The sequence below is a fragment of the Anoplolepis gracilipes genome, chromosome 3 (assembly GCF_047496725.1).
Source record: "Anoplolepis gracilipes chromosome 3, ASM4749672v1, whole genome shotgun sequence".
Classification (NCBI taxonomy): Eukaryota; Metazoa; Arthropoda; class Insecta; order Hymenoptera; family Formicidae; genus Anoplolepis; species Anoplolepis gracilipes.
Window position 1 is genome coordinate 5832022 of NC_132972.1, and position 21958 is coordinate 5853979.

General features: G+C 25.5%; 2 protein-coding genes and 1 pseudogene across 2 annotated transcripts; 1 reads left to right on the forward strand and 2 right to left on the reverse strand.

Annotated features, from left to right (window-relative positions):
* Positions 1-1077: 1077 nt before the first annotated feature.
* Positions 1078-7896, forward strand: LOC140663976 (uncharacterized; annotated as a pseudogene).
* A 3509-nt stretch (positions 7897-11405) lies between these two features.
* LOC140663986 (putative gustatory receptor 28a) lies at positions 11406-15125 on the reverse strand. The gene is made up of 7 exons (XM_072888620.1): positions 14652-15125; positions 14123-14391; positions 12895-13077; positions 12394-12646; positions 12209-12277; positions 12038-12127; positions 11406-11581 (listed from the first exon to the last, which is right to left on the reverse strand). Exons 1-7 carry the CDS (start codon positions 14940-14942, stop codon positions 11471-11473), a joined length of 1266 nt encoding a protein of 421 aa, XP_072744721.1. The 5' UTR covers positions 14943-15125; the 3' UTR covers positions 11406-11470.
* A 2039-nt stretch (positions 15126-17164) lies between these two features.
* Positions 17165-19783, reverse strand: LOC140663560 (uncharacterized). The gene is made up of 6 exons (XM_072887799.1): positions 19685-19783; positions 18956-19347; positions 18542-18807; positions 17852-18154; positions 17337-17592; positions 17165-17275 (listed from the first exon to the last, which is right to left on the reverse strand). The coding sequence occupies exons 2-6, from the start codon at positions 19253-19255 to the stop codon at positions 17165-17167; spliced, it is 1236 nt and encodes a 411-aa protein (XP_072743900.1). The 5' UTR covers positions 19256-19347; positions 19685-19783.
* Between the last annotated feature and the right edge of the window lie 2175 nt (positions 19784-21958).

Genomic DNA, 21958 nt, shown 5'->3' on the forward strand with positions numbered 1-21958 from the left:
ATTGCCATCTGCTGACAAATTTATGTACCATTTCAATGACGTAGCGCTCATAAATTTAATTCTCACAATCAGCGCTGATTGCATAAAAATCTCATAAAAAACACAGTATACCAGCTAAAATTATATAAAATTTTATAATTGAAATAATTTTCTCATTTTTTTTTTATCCCTTCTTTATCTTTCAATAAGTCTATAATTATTAAGACGTCGACGAAAAAAAGTTTTTGAAATTCGAGGTCCAAAAAATGGACCAAGAAACAGGTCTTTTTGCCATCACTCTTTTATATTAATAATTAGTTTAATAAAAAAAAATATAATATTAGTAGAATTAAAAATTTTTTTCAATATAGATCTGATTCGATTTACTATTCAATCTCTAATAAGAAACTAATTTATTTGCTATTAAAAACTAATTTGTTTTTAATCTACATTACGACTTTTATCTTAGATAAAGCTAAAATATTAAAATGATGAGCGATAAATTTGTGTTTTTCAGTAACATGTACATATCGTAAGTTAAAAATATTGACAAGTATCTTTAATTATAATACAATGGAGCGCAGGCATAATAATCCCCACTAAAAACCCCCCTCTTGTCAGAAAAGGCCTGACGTGATACATGCGTCCAAAAAGGAAGAACGCACAAACATACAAGAATATATCTTTACTTTAATAGATAAAAATTTAATATTAATCGCTACTTCGGAACAAACAGTTTTTCTGAACTGGTATTAAGTTTTAACGGTAAAAAAAATATTTTTATAAATCTCAGTTTTAAGAAATGTGTAAAATCATGAGTCATAAGTCTAAAAAATAATAAATTATGAATCTCAATAGTAGTGAAAGGCAATCGCATAGAAAGATTCTACCAAGAACAGACAAATCTTTGCCAACTGTCTATCCTGATTGGTCAGTCAAATAATAGTTTGAAGCCCTTGTATCGAAGAAGAATGCATTTACAACCTGAACACACATAAAAGACAATGTTAACACACAAACACACACACACACAAACAGAAAGATGGAAACGCATAACACCAGATGGCATTGAGTGGATGTGTCCAACTGCGTCAGAAACGTAAAAGAAGAGGAACCATTCAGATCGATATAAATAAAAATATAATTGATAATATAAAGGTAGTAAATTAACATCAATTGGAAGCTATTTTGTGCATTACTGTATTTTTTCCACGATGACTAAGAAGACAACATGCTTGCCCGAAGAAGTGATTACTATAATTCTGAAAAACAAGAGAGTCAGCATCGAGGATGTCGTGAACTTTCAGGCCACGTGTACAAAATTCCACCATATACAACTGAATAAGTTTTGGGAAAAGAAATATTATCAGAGGTAATTTTTTATTTATAAATTTTTTAAATTAACATTTTTGTATTTATTTTACATATCCGATTTTTATCATTCAACAAAATACTTTTACTAAAAGCCAAAATATAAAGTTATGTTGTTATCTTATCATAAGTTATGCCTATTGCTTCACTACACATTGAACTTGCTCATGGTATTACACTTTAATATAATTATAAAGAATTAAAATTCTTAAATTCTAATAAATCTGAAATCCCTATCCTAATGTCTAAAGGTTCGATAAGTTATAATAAATCGATCAATTCCTAGCTATGCATCAGGCTAACTTGCTATTGCTCATAGTATGTGACTAATTATTATCGTAAATTATAATTTCACTTTTTTGTTTTATTAATAAATTATAGCGCATAAGAGTTACTCTTCTTTATTACTGTTTTTTATTATTACATCCTTAAACATATGTCATAATTTTAAATAAATTAACCTATTAAATATAAATTAAATTATTAAAAATATAGCTTTCAAAAAAACTTTTTTACCAGTATATTAGAAGGTTTTTATTGATAAATCATTTACGATAAATGCGATTTTATATAATTAAAAAGATATTTCTTTTATTTTATGGTGTAAAACATGAAAAAGTACAAATCAGAATGCTCTTACTATTTTTATGTATATTAATGTTAAAATATAATAATAAAAAGGTATATGTAAATCTTTATTTGTATAATAATACTCAAAAACATTTATGTAAATATTCAATAATTACATTTCATTCAGTTCAATAATTCTTTATTTATTTCAAAATTATAAGCAATTATATGACTAATTTTAAATAATGCATTAATATTTCTCAAAAACAAATAAGCTTTCACCGAAAAACGATTTTTATGCAAAAGTGTTGTAACTTAGAAAGGGAAATAGTGCCATTAATTTGATCTTATGCACGTATCAAGATTATATGGAGAAGGAACATTGTTCTAAATTACTAATTTTTTATATAAATCAATTTTTCGCAATATCTACGTAAAAAGTTATGAGGGTATGATGGCCAAAAATTTAATAGTTGACTAGATATTTTATACTTTAATTTGACATAATTATACCTAATTTTGAATAAACTATGAAATATCCTACAAATTTCATTTTTCGATTATCTTACCTCACTATTTTTATACACAAAATAATGAGAATAATCAATTAGTGTAAAGAAAACACATAGTTGTCTTAAGGAAAAATTATAAATTTGCAATAACCAGTTACATATCTATCTTTAAGACAACTATGTGTTTTTATTACACCAATTGATTCATTTCATTATTCTGTGCATGAAAAAATATTGAGGCAAAGTAATTATTTCATCTTATCACCTTGAAGTCACAAAACTTTTGCACAAAACATTTTGTGATAAAAGCTATTATTTTTGAAAAATATCAATACATCATTTAAAATGGACCATCTTATGCATTATACTCTTTTTAAAACATTCATAATTCATAAATGATATATCTTGGAAAAATTATATTAAAACCATATTATTTCTTAAAATTTTATAGTTTCTACAATTTTATAAAGCATTATATGCAATCAATGTTATGATGATTTGAAGATTGTAAAAATTAAATATTTTCCGGAAGGTATATTGTTATATTACATTTTTAAACATTTTTAACGACATTCCACCTTTGCTTGTTTAGTTGTCATTGTTTTTGAAGGAGATTTTAGATTCATTACTATTGTTATACTGTTACTATTTAATTAAAAACATTAATATAATTTCTCTATTAAATAATAAAATTGATATTATTTATAATACTTTTAAGTTATTAAAATTATTTATTCAAAATATTAATATGTATTTAATTAAATATTTGTTTGTATGTTAGATATGTATATATGCCTGAAATTTATTGCTTATATTGTATCATTATTTGATATCATTTTTAATAACTTTTTTCTATTTTAATTATAGGTGTCCTTCTGCGAAAAAAAGTATAACAAAAAGAAACAGAAGAAAATTTTTAATGACTCTAAAATAGATTTTAAAAAAGAAATTATATCATGTCTAGAATATATAACTAAAATAAAACAACTACAGCATTTAATAATTATGATGTCCGAGGATAACTTATCAGATAGTGCAATAAAAATATTGAAATCTGGACTGTATATCTCACTTGATTCTTATCTGTATACTATAGCTAAAAAGTCTACGCTTTATTATTTTGTTGTAGACGAGCTGAATAGAATAATTTCTGCAAAACAATTATGGTAAAATTCTATAAATTAAACAAATATACTTTTATTATAAATTAAAGTTAATACAATTAATATTTAAATATTTTTTTAGGACATCAAGTTGCAATTTGACAAGTATATATGACCTTAGTATATTTTTTCGACGTCTAAAAGAACATCGAGTATCGTACAAGCGAGAAAAATTTTTGAATTTGCCAAAAAAAAATGACTTTTTGAGCGGCTAATTACCATTGCGATACAATATTTTCAACCACGTGTGTCTTACTCGGCCATAAAGACATGGCTAGATAAAATTGCGCAAGAAGTACTATCTCGCCTTAAAAATATATATCCAGCTCATTTAATTTTCTCATACCTGATGATAAATTTTTCATTTGAAGAGACAAGAAAATCAATGATAATTTCTGGAATGAAACAGAAGCAAAACAAATTATGAATGTACTTGAGGAATTTGTATTTCTTGATTTAAAAAACCATGAGTTACATAAACAATTGAAATTTGATATAAAAGACAAATATATAGATTTTGTAAGTTATTTATTTAAATTACGTTAAATTATAATTATATAATAGTTGGTTATGCGCGAGTATAATTATGTTTTATATATTTTATAAATATTTAATATAAATTTTCTAATGAAATCTATGACATAGATCACAGAATGTTTTGATAAGTGGTTATTATTACCTATTATATATGACAGCGTAGCCAGAAAACTCGGCATCGCTGCGTTCTGCGGGAAAAATGGTGTAACGATATTGTAATTGTATGGAAACCGAAATAGTAAGTACTTATATAATTTTAGTTTTAGAATCTTTTTAATATACATTAAATTAAATATACACATAAATATGTACGCATATATACATATATACGTTCATACATACATACGTACATACATACGTACATATATACGTACATACATACGTACATACATACGTACATACATACGTACATACATACGTACATACATACGTACATACATACGTACATACATACGTACATACATACGTACATACATACGTACATACATACGTACATACATATATACGTAACATACAAAACAAAAATAATCAAAATGCATAGACGCTGAAAAATAATCAAAATTCTTTCTATTAATAAAAAATCAGAGGTATCTTGAAATTTTTAAATGAAACAATATCATAATATTTCTTTTATAAAAATCGATTTTTTAAAATTATATTTTACACATAAACACTTTTATGTATTTAAATAAACTAAAAAAATAATTAATAGAATAACAGAATTTTTATTCATATTATTATGTAAATTACATATACACTTTTATCTTAATAGATTTTAAATATAAAATGTATTTATTTATATGAGCTTAAAAATTTCATACAAATGTATGTACATGTATATGTGTGTATTAAAAGAATTATACTTTTAGGTTATTATAATTATAATTATAATTATAATTATAACTATAATTTTAGGTTTCTGATGTTATGTTGCGTTTGTATAAGATGTGATTATCAGTGCGGTTCTATTTGTTATTTTTCAAAAAGATTAGTATTAGCACAAATATTTTAATAAAGTTATATTTTTTGAATTATATTTTATTTATAAAAATTTTTAATTTAATTAAATTATTTATTAATTTAGATAACTCTACATAAATCGTACTCTAAATACATACAAAATAACAAAGTAATTTTGATAAATATTCACATAAGGTCAGCCTCTTCAGAACTTAATGACCTTGACATATATTGTGAAGGTCATCACCCCCAGTAACATTCAAAAGGTTTTAGCCGTCGCTCGTTGTTTGTTAAAAAGTTATGAACAGAAAAAATCTTATAAAATATATATAATTTTTGAACACTACTTCATATATAATATTGTAATAAATATTTCACTACATACTGAAGTAAATATTATTAACTCTTTTAAAGAACAATAAGTTTAATCTTGTTAAAATGTCTCGGACAGTATTATTTTAGGTAAATATCTAGAAAAAGTCACACCTCGCCGATGATGTTGATCTTGATATATATATTATAGAGAGGAAAGTACTGATCAACTTTTCCTAATAATTTAATTGGCGGTCTCGTTTAGTTTCTAAAATATGCGACTTTGAAATATTATAATTTTTCTACATACATGTGCAATAGTACTAATAATTTTCATTTTTATTTGCATGGAATAATATAAATATGAGCGAAGGAATATTTTCATAACATTCACACACACACACACACACAGAGGGGTGCAAGGAGGGCTTCGGTCCTCCCCCTCCCGCACCCACCCCGTCCACCTCGCTTCGCATGTACGTTGCAAGACAAAGCAAAGTTCACATGGGTTTGCAACTTTCCACGCGAAGCGAGGTGGACGGGGCGGGTGCAGGAGAGGGGGCCGAAGGCCCCCCATATGTGTGTGTGTGTGTGTGCGTGTGCGTGTGTGTTATGAAAATATTTAAAATATATATCAAGATAAAGTAACAAATACAATAATTATGGCATTCCGAAATGAAACATTTTTTGTTTATAACTTTCTAACAAACAACGAGCGATGGCTAAAACCCTTTGAACGTTATTCAGGACAGTGACCTTGACAACATAAGTCAAGGTCATTGAAAGAGCTGACCTTATGTAAATATTTACCGTAATTTTATCCGTAGAATGACAAATAATTTATTTCTTAAAAATTGTATAATTTTTTAAAAGATAAAAATAAAAAAAAGAGTTACTTAAACTCTTTTTTTTATTTTTTACTGAAAAAGATCTTTTACCGTCATATCTGATAATTTTAAAAATACAATTTATTAGTTGAAACAAATTTATTTGCATTATTTTTAATCAATTTATCGCTAGTGCTATAGAAATCGTTGCTATTAATTACGATAAATACTCATTATGTATATTATATGTATGTGTACATGATATATAAGTATATGTATGTATACATGACATACAAACGTATATATGTGTGTGTATATACATGTACATACACATACATAAGTATAATTATGTGCTTATGTATATATACATGTGGATATATTTTTTTATTATTTTCAGTGATACAGAAGATTTAGATGTTAGTGAATATTTTTATTTGGGCGACGACTCATCTCAAAATTACTTTTTAAACATTATTAGAGGGAGATATAATAATAATCCTTTTTTATTTACTTCTACAGCTGTTGGCACATTTTATTAATTTTGGTATTTTTATTAATTTTGGCATAAGTTGATAAAAATAACAATCAAGTTTAAATCTTAATCTGAATGATTTGTTAAATTCATGAATTAATATATTTTATATTTTATAAGCAATAAATATAAGTAATAAACTTTTTTTATTTTCTTATTTATAATCGAAATTGTGTTAACTGTCTGTTTTTTTAGATGATAAGGTGGATATTAACAAATAATAAGCTACCAAAAATAAATACTACAAGTTATAAGTGGGAGTTATGGAGTCTGACTACATTATTATGTAAAGAATATAGTTATTTTTACATGAAGCCAATGACGGTAACTTATTACACATTGTATACTATTTATAATACATCAAAAATTATACTAACTATAATTAGAATTATTTATCATATAAATTAGAATATAGTTTGCTTTTAAAAATCGCTTGACAACATATCGATTAAATTCTGCTATTACATTTTTCACACATGTACAGGTTAAATTTGATATGTTAAAAGAAAGACAACTAAAAATAAGAACTCACGAAGTCAAATATGCAATTGGTATGATTGTACAACATTCAGCGAAATATTATTTTAACAGTATCGAACTTTCTCCGATTAAAAGAAATAATAATCACATTGGCGTGATAATTGGTTGGCATTTTAAATGTAAATCTTCGTCCATAAAAAGTTCATTGCACTGTAGTCTCACATTGGACCAGCAACCCTGGTGATTTGCACATCTTTAACCATAAAGATGGATTAAATGAAATCTATAATCAACCACATTATTTAATTCTCATCGAAGGAGCTAAAATGTGTTATGTGCCACAACGTACGAATATTCATAGAATTCTTATAAATTATATATCTTTTATGATCTTTTTCATTTGTATGATATAAAATATATATCTTTCCTTTTATTTTAGGTATTATTTCGCGCTGTCCACCAAAATGGATCGATAATGTAGAGATAGAACGATACTTTTGTAGATTCGAAAGCACTCATTATGTACCAAATGAATGGTTGGCAAAAATTTATCCAAAGGATAATGCCGCTGTTCTTGAATCACAGTTAGTCCCGAATAGAGTTTCCAAGAGAGTTAATTTTACTAAAATATAAAATTTGTAGTAAAATATTAAAATTATGCACAGATATTTTTTTAACATTTTTTTAAATATTTTTATTAAGATATTATGATACGCTTAGAGATCGCAAGAATTAAAGTACACTAAAGACAATGTATTATGAAGAATAAAATATTCTTTGTTTCTCAAAAGTTTTCAGTTTCAATATAAAGTAGATGCATTTGAAAATATAACCATCGTATAAATGTAAATTCGTCCATTGTATAAATGTTAAACAAGTTTTGGCAGTTTGTATAACTATTTGGAATAATTAAATGTTACTATAAACATTAAGTATAAGTCTTCTTTTTAATTTTTTTAAAAATCATATATATTTTATGTACCATATTTTGAGCCGCAAAAATTGAATTTCGAAAAGATTGTGACTTTTATTTTGCTTTTTTATGTAATTATATTAGAATGATTATTATTATCATATATTTTTGTAAAATTCCATTTTATACACCTTAGCCACTACACTAGACTATATCAAAATATTTTTCAAAAACATGTTACATATTATTCTGTATATATTCTCTATATAAAATGATTTAAAAATACTTGTACAAATTTTGAAGGTGATAGGGTGTTTGCACACCTAATAAGAAAAAGATGTTATATGCACATATCCCCAGAAATGTATGGTTTATGAATTATAATCGAAAGATGTTGACAATTTATTATTATATAATACATATATGAATATTATTTTATTATGAATATTTTATTATGAATATTGATTATTATTGATTTATATTTAAGAGACACCTACGTATAGTAGATGTCTGCAAAACGCTTCCTGGAGTATATGCTGAGTGCTATATACGGCGCGCGCTCATACGCTGAGCGTTTTTAATTAATATTTTAATAATTATTGCGCAAATCGCAAAATAGTATAGAGGACTTTTATGTTCAGTTTGACCTGTTCTATCTGCCCTAGAAGGGTGGGGCGGTAATTACCAGACACCCTATATATGTTTAGAATATTGTGATATAAATATTATTATTAATATATGCATATTAATTACATATTTTTTATGTATTTTGAAATAAGAAACTGAAACTTTTTGAAAAATTTGCATTTTTATATAAGAAAGTTTGCAAATAAAGTAGTATTTATACATAAACATACAATGTTACTATAAATTCTAAAGCATAATATAATTTGTATCCTACAACGAAACAATGCCTTTTTTCAATTTTTTTACTCTAATGTTGCACATTTACATATATATTGCACAATTACATATATATATATATATATATAATACCTATATATAAGAGATTTTATTTGTGTTCCAATTTTGATGATGCAATATTTAAGTATATATTATTATGATTGTTGTTTTGGCATTTTTATAAATGTTTATTAAATGATAAAAGTATCTCCGATTGTCTTTAATTCATATACATGTAAAGCTGCTAAATATTTTGTGTTAGAAAATATTAATTTTCCTACTCCTTATATATATATATATATATGTTTAAAAATGACAACTAATTAGTTTCAGTTATTTTTCATGGGACACCCTGTATATATAATATTAGAAACTAAATATTTCTATACAAATATTTATATAGGGTTCTATTTTAATTCTTCTCTTCAAAAAATAACTTATTAATTTTTGATTGTAGGAAAGAATGCTTTACAAAAAAATTGGTTAGTTAAAAAGGGAACATAAGATGGTGTCATTGATTTAAATTTGTACGTGTCAAACTCAACCTTTGAGATCAATCTTTGTTTTTCTTTAATATAATTATACTTTAATGTTTTTATATATATAAATCAATCCTTCATATAATATTCTGTGTAATATATTAAAATATAAATTTAATTATAAAAGTTAGCCAAAAATTCGATAGTTCATGAGATATTTCATAATTTATGTTATATAATTTATAAAATCAATTTCGATCGTTGTGTATGGTAAATAATATAGAGGGTGTTCTAAAAAGTACCAAATGTTCTCTTAATGGCAGATTCTATCGAATATTTCAAAATAAAAAGTTTAATATAAAAATGTCGAGACTACCTATATAGTTTTCTCATATTATATACTTGTATAATTTATTTTATATTTCTTTCTTTATACATATCTTTTACATATTTTCGAAAATTTTAATTAAAAAGTTGTAAAATATTTTATATCTTGAATTATAATATTACTCTAAATAATTATAGTGACTTTTGGAAGCCTTTCTGAAATATATGATTTTACTGAAGATGACGCATTTAATTAACTTATTTATGCATTTCATCAGAGTAAGATTCAGAAAGTTTAGATTTAAATTACAATATATCAGAATAAATCAAAATTATCGAATACCATTTCAAATGAAGATCTTACGAAAGCAGTGTGTATCTTCCGAGAAAAGTGAAGTCTAACAATGACAGAAATCGTAAAATCTTTTATTAAAAACAAAATAAATAAAATTAATAAATAGAATTAAATGAAATAAAAGTGCACTAATTTAACCTGTCATTCATGGATTCTTTTTCTCTTTAATATTCCGCAAATTTTACAGTTTAAAAGATTTATTAATTATTAACTAAGATCTTAGCTTAATTTTACAATAAACATTAATATTAATTTAAATTTTTTTTAAATTTTCTTTAATTACCCCTTTTAAATCTTTTTCTTAATAAACATTAAAAATAATTCTTCTTCTCTTCTCTTATGTAACGTGCGATCACGTCTCATGATGCGATGTAACATATACGAAAAGCGTTATTTCATGCAGGGAAATTAACCAGCAAAATTTCTTATCAACGCGAGGACTTATTAAAATGTTAATTAAAGAATAAATATTGAAATTGAAATATTAAGAGATATATTATTAAACTGCAATGTCGAATTGCTTGCATTTGATCCATTGGACATTCCATTTAATCAAAAATTTCCGTTTATTTTTAAGCGTTTAAAAATTTATTATTGCTCTTTTTATGCGTTTTATGAAAATATATTTGTTAAAGAATTTTATTTTGCATTCATCAAAAGTATTTATTTGAGTATTTGATTTAAATACTCAAATAAAGTTTGTTCAAATCTTTATTTTTATTAATAAATATTCTATAACCATTTATGGATTTTTTGAAAATTTTTTTAAATGTACATATTTTATGTATCACAGAAACTGAATTTGTTTGAAAAAAATGTTGGCTTTTGTCTTGTTTGTTTTTTATATAATCGTAATTCAATATAGTAATTATGCAAACGTATAATTGCCCAAAATTTTTTAAAAAAGAAAACAATTTCTTATAAACACTAGCAAACAGCGCGTGTTTTTTATATAGGTTTAATTTTTTCAATTTATTAAATAAATAAAGAAAGAAAAATCTATATATTTTATCTATATATCTGTATAAATCTATATATATCTATATAAAATTATTTTACTTTATTTTAATTACTTTGTTTATTTTATATATGTAATTACATATGTAATATTTTTCTTATTTTTCTATAATTCTAATAGAAAAAAAAATACAAAAAATATGTTGTACAATAAAAAATAATTCAAAGAAAGAAATATATAAAACATACATATAAACGATAAATTGTAGAGTACAATTGTATTGATCGTTACTTTATGCTTCACTTGTGTTATATGTTTCTTTCATTTTTGGCTCTGCAACCTTATCCTGTAGATCTCCAACTTGAATGAGAATTACGAGATACGTGGCAACTGTACCAATAACCTGAAAAAAAAATAAAAGATATATGATAATTTTTATTTTATTTTTGAAGACTTTTATATTTCTCTCTCTCTCTCTCTCTCTCTCTCTCTCTCTCTCTCTCTCTCTCTCTCTCTCAGATAATAGAGAAGTTTCTGAATTAGATTATATTTTAATCCGTTTGACACACGTTATCACGTTACATGCAAAACTTTTGTAATTCTTCATAATTAATTATTTTAATTACCTTAATTACTTTAATTACCTTAATTACAGATACATAAATTATAAGATTCAGATTAAAGTACAGAATAATAAAGTAGATAAAAACTAAAACCTATGAAAAAAGATATTAGAATGCAAATATGCCGACAGCTTACACGATTACATATAAGGATCTAATATACATATATTCTACAATAAATCTTTAACTATCATTTTTTTGAATATTTTATATTTAGATATAAATTAATAACTTACTCCATGAATAAATGAATCCTCCAGAGTGAAAAATCCACACGCCGTAAAGATCAATGGATTTTGTATCAGTTGCAACGTGAAGTCTCGTATCTAAGAAAAAAATCATTTAAATATTGATTTCTGTTTTATTTTTTGTTATATTTCATTAACATAAGGTAATAAGGAACTTGCCTCCGCGCGAAACTCTTTGCTGATAGATGGCTCGTGCAGTTCGCAGATTATGTCACCTGTATTCGCGGCCTGTGGAATTTTTTTTAGACTCAAAGAATTTAAGATAATATTCTCCAATTATAAAAAAAAATGAAAATATATGAAGATTAGTTTTAAATTCTGAAAAGCTTTTTCTCAATGCTTACCTCAATACTCGTCAAAGTGCACATATGATTTATTATGAAAACCTTCGACACGTAGAACAGAATCCAGCCAATGGTCGACATCATCTCTGTGTTATCTCTATTCGTCAGATCGTCAGAAGTCCAAAAAATCTTATAAGCGTAGTTCAAAAGACAAGTGATGAACACAAACGACATCGTCATAGAGGAGAGAATCTGCATGCCGTATGCTTCGTTCATATTTCTAGTAGCCTTGATTAATTCCAAATGAACTTGTCTTCATTCAAAATATAAAAAAGATAAAATTGTCAATTAGCGCCAATCAAATAAAAAAAAAATACATCACGGTATTTTAAAATCACTACGCTGGAAAAACAAAGGTGCTATGTGATCATAAACTGAAAAGCAGAGGGAATTTATTAGAATAATAATTTTGTACACACAAATGCCACGTGTATTTTTCAGTGTGTAAAACCGCGTAAAGCTTTTACTCAAACGTACATTGCATTGGAGTAAAGATCTTACTTGACAGCCTTTATTGTGTTGATGTTGTCCTCGAACCTATGATCCTGTTGCGTTCCGGATGTGAAGGTTTCATTCCACTCGTCCAACATTTTCAGTAGTCTTTTGTGTTGTGGCCAATCGAGGGTAGTGGTTAACATGCGTTGCAACAAACTGTTTAGCTGCTCGAATCGGAGCTTTGCGTACCTTTAATTAATTTTTATTAATTATGACATAATTATAGTAAAGTAAAATATAAGAGACAAAGTATCAGTTACTGAATACATATTTTTCAATAGTTAATTTGTTTATTTATTTCATTAAAAAATGTCATAAATTTTAGTAAGTTTACGATTTAGAGCTATTCAATTATAATATACATATTTGCACTATAAATAATCTAAAATTATTAGAAAAATTTTTATATTTAAATATTTATATTTTCAGAGAGTATAGAAATTTTCTGAAAAAAATATCTTTCAAAAATATTGAGGATATCCATAAAAAGTCCTTCAAATATATAAGGTGACCAATTTTAATTTAGACACTCTGTAATATCTTGGAAAATATAAAAAAATGTTCAAACAAAAATTGCTCGAAGGAGAGAAAAAGATAGATACATTAATTTGATTTTGGATGTATATACCAAAGTCATATGAAGATTAATCTTGTTTTTTTAAGCGAAACTTGATATTTTCATATAAATCGACTCCTAATATTCTACGCGAAAAGTTATAAGAGTATGATGACCAAAAATTGAATATTTTAAGAGATATTTTTACTTTAATTCAATACATTTTATGCATAAAATAATAAAAAGAATTAATTGATATAAATAAAACACCTTGTCTTCAAGAAAAAAATATGAGTTTGCACCAAGCAGTTACGAGCACTATCAAAGTATAATCGAAAAATGAACACGAGATATTTCATTCAAATTATTTTTTTTATTAATCTATTTAAAAAAACAAAGCTGACCTCTACCTTGACATGTATACTCAAAATCATATTTATATCTCTATCTGTTTAAATTTTGTTTGAAACATTATTTTCTAAAATTCCTTAATTTCCATATATTCGACTATATTAATTAAAATACAACATCCTGCATATTTAAATGTAAGAGAGATTAGGAGATAATTAATCTTTATTTATAAGATTAGTATGATACACTATTAGATTACTTTTTATATGGTTGTAATTAATAAAGCTTTTCATTATCTTATTTATGTATATAAGAAGATTATCGTACCTAACCCAGTGTAAAAACGATATATCGCTCACGTAGAGTAAGATCATAGGATAGTTTATGGTAAATACAAAAATTATTTTAATATACAGAGGTGTATCTGTTTCGAATTGTCCATTGTGATTGATTATAATGAATACAATAAACATCAGCATAACAAATCCAAGCTCGTAAAGTTGATTCAAATATAACTTCCGATATTTCTTCTCTAATCCCATTTGCTCCATTGTCTTCTCGCACATCATGATACGCATCATTGCCACTTCCATGTGCTATAAAAATAAAAAAAGCAAGGTACTAATCGATGTTGATAATAATGATAGCGTATTTCTTCGAAAATAGAAAAATTATAAACACGAGACAGTCTATTAGATTTAAGAGTTTATTTCTAATTTTTAGGATTAAATGAAAAGAAGTGTTTTGGATTTAAATGTTTATAATATATATTAAAATTAATTTTGTTAGATTTTTAAAATTCTGTTTTTCTTTTTCAAAATTTTACTTTTGTTTCATGATCATCTTTTAAAATTACCTTTCTATTCAACCAACTGTTAATAACAAGAAATAACGCGGAACAGATGTTAGAGTAGAACATCGCTTTGAATGTCCAAAGGCCGAACTCATTCGCTATCGTCGAGTAATACGTACACAGATATTCCTTTGTAAACTTTATTAGAACGCAATACATCACTAAACAGACCAACGAGTATGCCATGTTCAAAATCTTTCCAAGCTTGCTAGAAGTCCAATTTCCTATTCCAAGGATAAAGTTCACCACGAGCAACGGCATGATCGTCTCGTGCATAGTTTTCGGCTGGAACATCTTCAATGATGGTAATATTTGTCGAATAAACTCGAGCAAATAGCACTTTTTGTCGACTGTAAGCGTACACACACACACATACACACACACACACACACATATATATATATATATACACACGTGTGTAAACTCGCACGCAGCTCTCTCGCTGATGAGAAATGAACGGTGAATATCGAGGGTAGTTTTGCGTGCTTTAGTACGGACAGCGTAATGCTAAATGCCACCTAGAGAAGTGGTCGATGATAATACAGCCGAGAGTAGTCGGTGGTTGAACAAAGATGGTGACAAGTAAAGGATGTTCGTGATGTCTCATGATGCGTTTACGTCCCAAAGGATTCGTCTCATGATCGATATTGGCATAGGAACATATTGCGTAAAGCCTTGTTTATTTCTATAAATAAATAAAAATGCTTTTCCAAAATTTTTCCATTCTTCTAAAATGCGTAGATGTTAATTTCTGTGAAAAATAATCAAATTATTATTTTAGTAATTTACAAAAAATTAATATTTTATATCTAATATTATCACAATTTAACAACTATCAAAATCTGACATTATAACTATCTTATTTGAAATAAATATTTGAAATATTTATTTAATTGAATAATTACATATTTAATTATCATGCATATTTTGCAAAAAACTTCAATTTCAAAAAGTTTGATATAAATAGCAAAAATAAAGATAAAATGAAAAATATATTGATTCTATATAACATAGAGCGTATCCGCAATTTTCTAAAAATAAAGATGTTAACGCATATGAAAGCTCTTTATTACGTCTTAACAAAACTGCGTACTAATTAACCTAATACTTATGAACATAAAGACAAAAATATTTAGACATATTCTTATGTATCAAACGCGAACATTTTTTTTTATTTTTATAGAAAATAATAGAGGTTATTGAATATCTTACAGAGTCTATTAAAGATAATTGAAAATCTGTTGAATATCTTAAATGAAATAATTCCATATTGTTTTATTTTGCATAGCTTTTATATTTACGACATTTATTTGATACATAAATTCTTTCATTTAAATTATAATTTACAAGTATAATTATCTATATTAATATATCCAAAGTAAATAAAAAATATGGAACCGACAAAATATCTCGTAAACGAGGTATTTGGAAGAAAAATGTTTCATACAAAAGTTTTAAGACTTAAAAAAAAGTTGTTTCAATGACAATACGAGACCATACGTTTGACTATAGGCGTCAAGGTCGAGGCAAGCCTTTAATTTCTTAAATAAAACTCTATTTTTCATTACATATTTTCATAAGCCTTCTTAATATCTTTTCAAAACATCATTATTTTATCTACTTTGGGTTAAACCGATTCAAGTTATCGAATTTTTTATAATAAGATATTTGGGTAAGCCAAACAAACACAAAAACTGTTCATATTCTTTGTCTTCTACATTTTTGATAATTTCAACAGGTAATAAGCTACAACATATAAGAAAAACAATTGATTTTACCGAGATATAATTTTATATCTAACATTTTATCAGTACACCACCTACGATCAAACTGATCATACTGATTTAAATTCTTTTTAAGCCTTATAAGTTTTGTATGAGACGTTTCTTTTCTCAAATGTCTTCTTTTCCAAATATTTTAAGATGTTTCCATATTTTTTATTCACTTTGTATATATGATCTATAATGTCTCTTAAATATAATATATATTAAGTATGCATATTTTACATTTAAGAAAGAGACTCTTATACAAATAAAATATTAAGATACCTTCTCCAATGAGTTGTTTAATTGTATCATAATAATCAAATAGGTTGTTATAACTTTCAACATCTACAAAAACAAGAAAAGCATAACTTATATATATCTGTGTGATGTTATGTAATAAATAAAAATTATAGGATTAAATGTAAATTGATACATTTTCCATCTATAAATTTCTTATTTTTAATCAAAATAGAATTATGAAAACTGCCTTTTATTTTCAGAAACATAAAAAACCTTACCAAGTTTTTCTAAATGTATATATTTTGTTTTTAGAAAATTATCTAATATTATTATTGACACAGAATTAACACTTTGTATGCAATAATTCGATACAAACCATAGTCAGAACAGAATTATCCAAAGAAATACCATACGCGGAAAATTTCAACGGACTTTGTAACATCTGAATACCAAATTGCTGAATCTAAACCAATTGTGGACAATAATTAATATAATAATTAACTATAATAATTATATAATAATGAAGGTTGTACATATATAGCGTAAACAGACCTCTTCTTGTATATCTGATTCTTCGTCATATCCATAAATAGAGTAGATGGTCTCGATAGTTTTAGTTCCCTACATAAATATAAATATTAATTACTAATGAAATTTTTAATAAAATAATAAAATAAATTACCTTATCGGCCGCATGTTTGCAAACGCGACTTAAAAACATAATTTTCATAATTTGAAGAAAACTCAGCATAGTCATTGCAGCTATCTGCATACTGTTGTGGATCATTGTGATACGCTGTTTCTTACAATATCGAATGTACAAAACGTAGAAATATTCCGTGAGAAATATAATAATCATTCCTATCTCGCAAGCACTCTGTACGCCAAAGATAGTACTTACGGTTTTTGATACTTTACACAGTTTTAGGTGTACCTGTCTAAAAAACAGCATTTTAAATAGCTATGCAAGACATATGTTTATTTAAAAAATTTCTTTATAAGTCTGTTTCTCTCTTTTTTTCAAAATTTTCTTTTATACAAAGAATTTAATTTAGATATTCAAAGTGTTTTATAAACAAAAATCACACATTTTAATCTCAAATATTTTAAGAATTTATTGACAAAGTTGATCAATTGACTAACTTCTATTTTTCAAAGAAATTATCTTACAATTTACTTTATCATTTTTATACTCACTTGATTATTTGTAAGAAGTATTTACGTTTCTGACACTTTGTCTTTACAAAATTGTGTTTTTGAGATCGATTTCGAAGTTTCTCTTGAAACTGTTTCCGGAAGTGAGATGGAAAATGCGACTGCACTTGTCGACACCACTGAGATAATATTTTTATAGAAAACAAACATTGTTGCTCAACATTCATGATTTTAGCATAATCTTGCATTTCAAATAAGCCCAACTTTACTTCTTTTACAAGAAATGACATTGCTAAATGTTCACGTAAAAGTCGGTTGATCAAGTCAAACCTCATTTCTAAGCATCTGCGTAACAGTATGTGTATTAAATATTAAAAATTCTTTTAAAAAATTTTAATATGTATGATTTGATTTATTTTTATAAAAATCAACAATAATTCATAAAAGACATTTTAGTTAATAATATGAAACACACAAACACACACACACATATATATATATATATATATATATATACATATATATACATATTTGTACAACATATTGCTAGTATGTAATATATTGTTAATCAATATACAATATAATTACTAGTACGTATTATAAAATAATTTTATTTTCAACTTAATTTACACTAAACAATTAGTATTAATTTCTCACATATATTAAATAAGAAAAGAAACACATACAAAATAAAATAAACTTTCAAGTTGTTTATAAAATAAGTTTACATACTTTACCAATATGTAGAATTCGAAAATGACAATAGAACCGACAGTCATTAAATACGAACACACCGCTAACGTGCCAATTAAGTGATAAACATCTGAGTGCTCTCGTATCGCCAGATACATCATAACGCAAACAGAGAAGTTGAATATAACCCAGATTATCATTACTCCGACTATTGTAAAATACATTCTATCATAGTTTACCGTCGCTCCAAGCTGTCGCAATGTTTCGTCGATCTCGGAAAGTTTTTTATAGCAAGCTTCAAACTTCTGTACAAACGTTAATTTATATGACATAAATGTGCAAAATTTTTCGTTTAAAATACACAGAATTTGTTGAATGATTATTCATTTAAATTAACACTTGTTTTACTTTTATTTCATTTACAAGATATTTACTCATTTCACATTTACTTACCTTCGAATGCCACCAGCCGAGCAACAATTCAATAAAGACGAAAAATGTATTAACGTAGTTTAATATTTTGTACAAGAGAAATTGCAGTCTCACCATTACCATATGGAAATATTCTTCCTCCAAAACATACAACGAATAACTACAGTATAAACAATAAAGAAGCAAAAGATAGATTAAACTGAGTATAGGTCTTGACTGACCAGGAGGATACTCAAAAACACGAAGTCCCACTAAACGATTCAAAGTTATCACTGGTGCTACCGCCTCGGTCAAACATTTTGGGCATGCAAATAATTTCATAATTCGTTTCTTCCTTGTACGACGTTCTTCGGTTAAATATTTGGTCACTCAGTTTAAATGATCTTATCTTTAATTTTCAGCTGATCGGGCATCTGAAAGTATTCAAAATGCATAAAGGTAAATGCACGATAATAATAGCATGTTGATATTTTAAAATAAAATGGTTTCTCTTTTGTTTCCAAATTGATTTATTATATATATAATTTACAGACTGATCGTTTTGCTAACTTATTGTTAGAGAAAATCATTAATTTGATTTTAACAAAAAAATTTTGTTCTTGACCGATTATTTTACAACTAATAATTTATTTAGTTTTCACGTTTTGTACATAAATTTTTATTTTTTACTTTTAATTGATATTTATAATAAATTAATCCATCTATTTGTGATTTATAGTGCAGCGTGTTATACTTGATATATCGACTTACATCAAGGTGTCAAATTGGACAGTATTGCGACAGTCACTTTTTCACTACACTTCCTTGTATTTTCCATAATTTCTAAATTAATGATTTACCTTTGTTAAACAAAAAAAAAACTAAAGGGTAAATGAAAGTTTGTAAATAATTATCGCGAAAGACGCAGGTGTGCTAGATAAGCAATTGTGAGCAAACGAGTTAAGACTTTGGAGCGATCTATTATATATACAAGAGAGGCTCGCGCAGCAATGTAATTTGTTACACAAACGTCCCCATAGGACTTGTTTTTATTACTTTAATGCGTAATAAAATACCATCAGCCTTGATGACGGTATGTGTAATAATTACTATAAAAAGATTGCATTTGGTCGTTATAAATATACTGCACGGAAAGTAACAGGATAAAAATGTATTGATTAATTAATTATGCAATGTATACAAAGATTTTAAGAAACAAATAAAGATAGATAAATAAATATAGTCAAAATTTAAAAACTAATACGATTGAGAAATTTAATGTGTTGAAATATTATAAATTTGTGAAAATATTAAAAATACGTAACACTAAGTTATAAATATCCAAGAAAATTTATAGTCATAAATAGAAATAAATAAAATAATTACAAATACAAAAAGAGGGGGACAAGAAACACAGATTAAAAAATAAACACAAACAAAAAAAATAAAAAAGAACCGCTTATAATAAAAAATTAAAATTAAAACGCAAACATTTCAGTTCTTGATTCTCGTTAAGTGCTAAATTATAAGTGATAAATTAATAATAAAATATGACACGAATAACAAAATCAAGTACAAATATAAAAAATTGTGAAGCCTGATGTCGTTAAAATTGATGTTAGTTCTAACTACTATCAATATCTCACTATTACTGATCGTTTTGCAAACTTAGACAAAATCATTAATCTAATTTTGACAAAAAAGATTGTGCTCTTGATAAAACTGATTATTTTACGATGTTTGACTAATAATTTATTTATTCTTCACGTTTTAGTACATATAGTAGATATTTTTCTTTTTACTTAATATTTATAAAATTGATCTATTCACTTGTGATCATTATGCAATGTCTTATACTTAACTAATGAGAATCGACCTACACAAATAATCAATATGTCAGATCAGATAGTTGCGACAATCACTTTTTTCCTCTATTCTCATAATTTGTAAATTAATGACTTACCTTTGTTAAGCAAAAGAAAAATTAAGCACGTGAAAGCTATTAAATAATTACCACAAACAAACAAAGGTGTTCTAAACAAACAAATGTAAGCAAGCGTCACGAAAGCGATCTATTATATACAAGAAAGTTAATTGTTCGCAAAGTAATGAGTAATTTGATGCACAAATACCCCTACAAGGCTCATTTTTATTACTTTAATGCGTCATAAAATTCTGTCGATTTTGACGACATGTGTATTACATAATATTGGAAAAAGTTGCACGTGGTCATTAATTAAATATATAGCTACTGTACAGCAAGTATTAGAATAAAAATGTATTAATTAATTAATCGTAATCTGTACAGATTACATTATTATACGATGTAAAAATCCAAAAATACATTGTGGTAGTATATTAATATATACTACTATAACTTTTAATAAAGATTTCTCTTGATAATGATTCTTTTAATAAAGATTCTTATTATATTTTCGAAAAAAATTTTTTACATTGTATTGTAAGCAATTTTCGAAGAATAGTTGAGTAGTTTAAAAACAGGTCTTTCTTATATGCGAGGAGATTGTGGATTGTGATAAGCTGATGTATTAAAAAGATATATAGAAAAGAATTATATTTTCCTTTATAATATATTGTTTATTAAATACTGCGATACTCATAGCGACTCATATAATCGATCATAGATAATAATTATACAAATTGCAATATTAAACACATCATTGTGTAACATTCTCATATAGAATTTAAATATATTAAATTGATTTTTGAAAAATTGGTCAGATAAATATATTCGATTCTGAATGAAAAAGTCTTCTCCTTATTACCTGTTTAAAATATAAAATAAGAGTTAAATTAATATTAACTATAATATTCTCAGTTTTATTTTATTTATATTGCACTTATATGTGTATTACGTATTAATTTCTCGAAACATACAAAAATATTATATCTAACATGTTCTACAGAAATACTTACAAAATGTTTCAGAAAATGTTGCAGGATTTCCCTGAATTCTTCATTATTTTTTATTAGTTACTTTTATTATTTACTCCTCCTTATAAAAGAAAATTCGAAGTTTAAAAT